The sequence below is a fragment of the Miscanthus floridulus genome, unplaced genomic scaffold (assembly GCF_019320115.1).
Source record: "Miscanthus floridulus cultivar M001 unplaced genomic scaffold, ASM1932011v1 fs_630_1_2, whole genome shotgun sequence".
In the NCBI taxonomy this organism is placed as follows: domain Eukaryota; kingdom Viridiplantae; phylum Streptophyta; class Magnoliopsida; order Poales; family Poaceae; genus Miscanthus; species Miscanthus floridulus.
In genome coordinates, this window is record NW_027097036.1 from 5,845 (window position 1) to 7,948 (window position 2,104).

The window sequence follows — 2,104 nt, forward strand, 5'->3', positions numbered from 1 at the left end:
GACTTAATAGGTCTGCCATTATCAAAGACGAACAAAAATATATCTTAAATTCACTTAAAGCATTAAATAATGTTTAAATGACCCCTCTAATGGTAATGTAGGGTGTCCTAAACACCCATTCTTGCAGGTTTTTGTTGCCGTGACGTGCGATGGTATGCTCACCACACATGGGGAGCAGCGACTCGGTCATGACTTTCGTATTCATGGAGCCTACTGCATACGCTGCTGGATGTGCATGTGTGTGAAGTCTGATGATTCCCTGGTCCGCGCTGCAGATAACTCTGTTGCTCTCGCAATAAAGCCCGGAAAGACTGTCTCCTGGAAAAGGACGATGGAGATCCCCAACGAGTCAAGTCAATGCAATTCAGACACCGCTGCTTTCCGGACGGGCTCCCTATCCTTCCTTTGCTTCTTCGTCACCACCGCACAAGTCCACAACCTCATCTCATATTCTCATCCAAACACGCGCGCCCACCTCTCCTGCTTCTTCAAGGGTGGTTTAACTTTAGCTGTAATACGTGCAGTGGTACGACACTGTGGCCTCGATCGTCAATTATGGGTGTGGCTTGTCGCCGGGGGCCAACTGAAACCATGTGGTTCCGCGGCGGTCGCCATGGCGCAGTTGCCGTGGCCTTGGCGGCTGCTGGCGTGCTGCAGATGATACTGATAGCCATCGCGCCGCCGCTCGCGTCTGCTATGCCGTGGCCGGCGTGCAACAGCACCATCACGGGGAACTACACGTCTAACAGCACCTACGACGCCAATCTCCGGCTAGTCGCCGCGGCCCTGCCAAGCAACGTCTCCACGTCCCCTACCCTCTTCGCCATCTCGGTGACCGGGACGGCGCCGGACACGGTGTACGCGCTCGGGCAATGCAGCGGCGACCAGAGCGCCTCGGCGTGCCACGACTGCATCGCTTCCGCCTTCGGGGCCGCTCAGAGGCTGTGCCCGAACAACAAGGGCGCCGCCATCTTCTACGACACATGCCGCCTCGGCTTCTCCGACCGAGACTTTCTCGCCTCCCGGACCAACCTGCAGGATCAGGAGGTAGATCTCTACAACGGCCAGAACGTCAGCTCTGCCGTCGTCGCTCAGTTCAACGCCACCGCCTACAAGCTCCTCGGCCGCATGGCGGAGTACATTGTCACCATGGACTCGTCGGCGAACAACTTCCTTACCGCAACCATCCCCTTCGACGTGACCTACCCAGTGATCTACGGCATGGTGTCGTGCACCCCTGACCTGACGCCCAGGCAGTGCCGTGGGTGCCTTGATGCGGTGATTGCCGAGTTCCCAGGGCAATTCATCTCCAACACCAAGGGCGCCAGGATTGCGGGGCTACGTTGCCTTGCGCGCTACGAGGTGTACCCTTTCTACAACGGTTCCACCATGCTTCAGCTGCCGGGCAACGACGAAGCTGCTGCTGGTGTGTGTTTCCTGCTGGATTATTTCTTTTTATTTATTATTATTATTATTATTATTATTATTATTATTATTATTATTATTATTATTATTATTATTATTATTATTATTATTATCATCATCATCATCATCATCATCATCATCATCATCATCATCATCATCATCATCATCATCATTATTAAAAATACTACTATTTACATCTAACCTTATAGTTTTGAAACAATGAGTAAAATTACTTCCAATCTATACATAAAGCGATATATTTCAGAAAACGAGTCACAGGTGAACATACATATATATATGGACAAGATATCAAATTACATATCGAATTTGTGCCAATCAATGACATGCTTCCTCTTCTATCACCTCCAGACAATGGTAGCCTACATGAGCTACTATGATATGAAGGACCGAAAACGGCGACCAGAGGGGGGGGTGAATGGGAGCCGTAAATTTTCTTCCGAAACTTTTTCGGCCACTGTCCCAAAATCACCGCCAATCTCGCAAACCAAACACCGTGATGTCCACGACTCAAATGAGTGAGTTGATGTTCCCTAGGAACACAATGAGACACCACGAAACCAACGCAACCAACCAAAAAATGAATCGGAACTCAAATGACCGAGCTGCGGACAAAACAACAAGAGCTGGACACCATCACCGTGTGACACACCTGCAAAAC

At 50.3% G+C, this 2,104-nt stretch overlaps 1 protein-coding gene across 1 annotated transcript; it reads left to right on the forward strand.

Annotated features, from left to right (window-relative positions):
- The first annotated feature begins 369 nt into the window (after positions 1-369).
- LOC136532471 (cysteine-rich receptor-like protein kinase 10) lies at positions 370-1,708 on the forward strand. The gene is made up of 2 exons (XM_066525064.1): positions 370-1,428; positions 1,691-1,708. The coding sequence occupies exons 1-2, from the start codon at positions 556-558 to the stop codon at positions 1,706-1,708; spliced, it is 891 nt and encodes a 296-aa protein (XP_066381161.1). The 5' UTR covers positions 370-555.
- Positions 1,709-2,104: the final 396 nt, after the last annotated feature.

What these genes read in the sequence shown, in the direction of transcription:
- LOC136532471 (XM_066525064.1), top strand. Translation starts at nt 556, where the DNA reads ATGGGTGTGGCTTGTCGCCGGGGGCCAACTGAAACCATGTGGTTCCGC.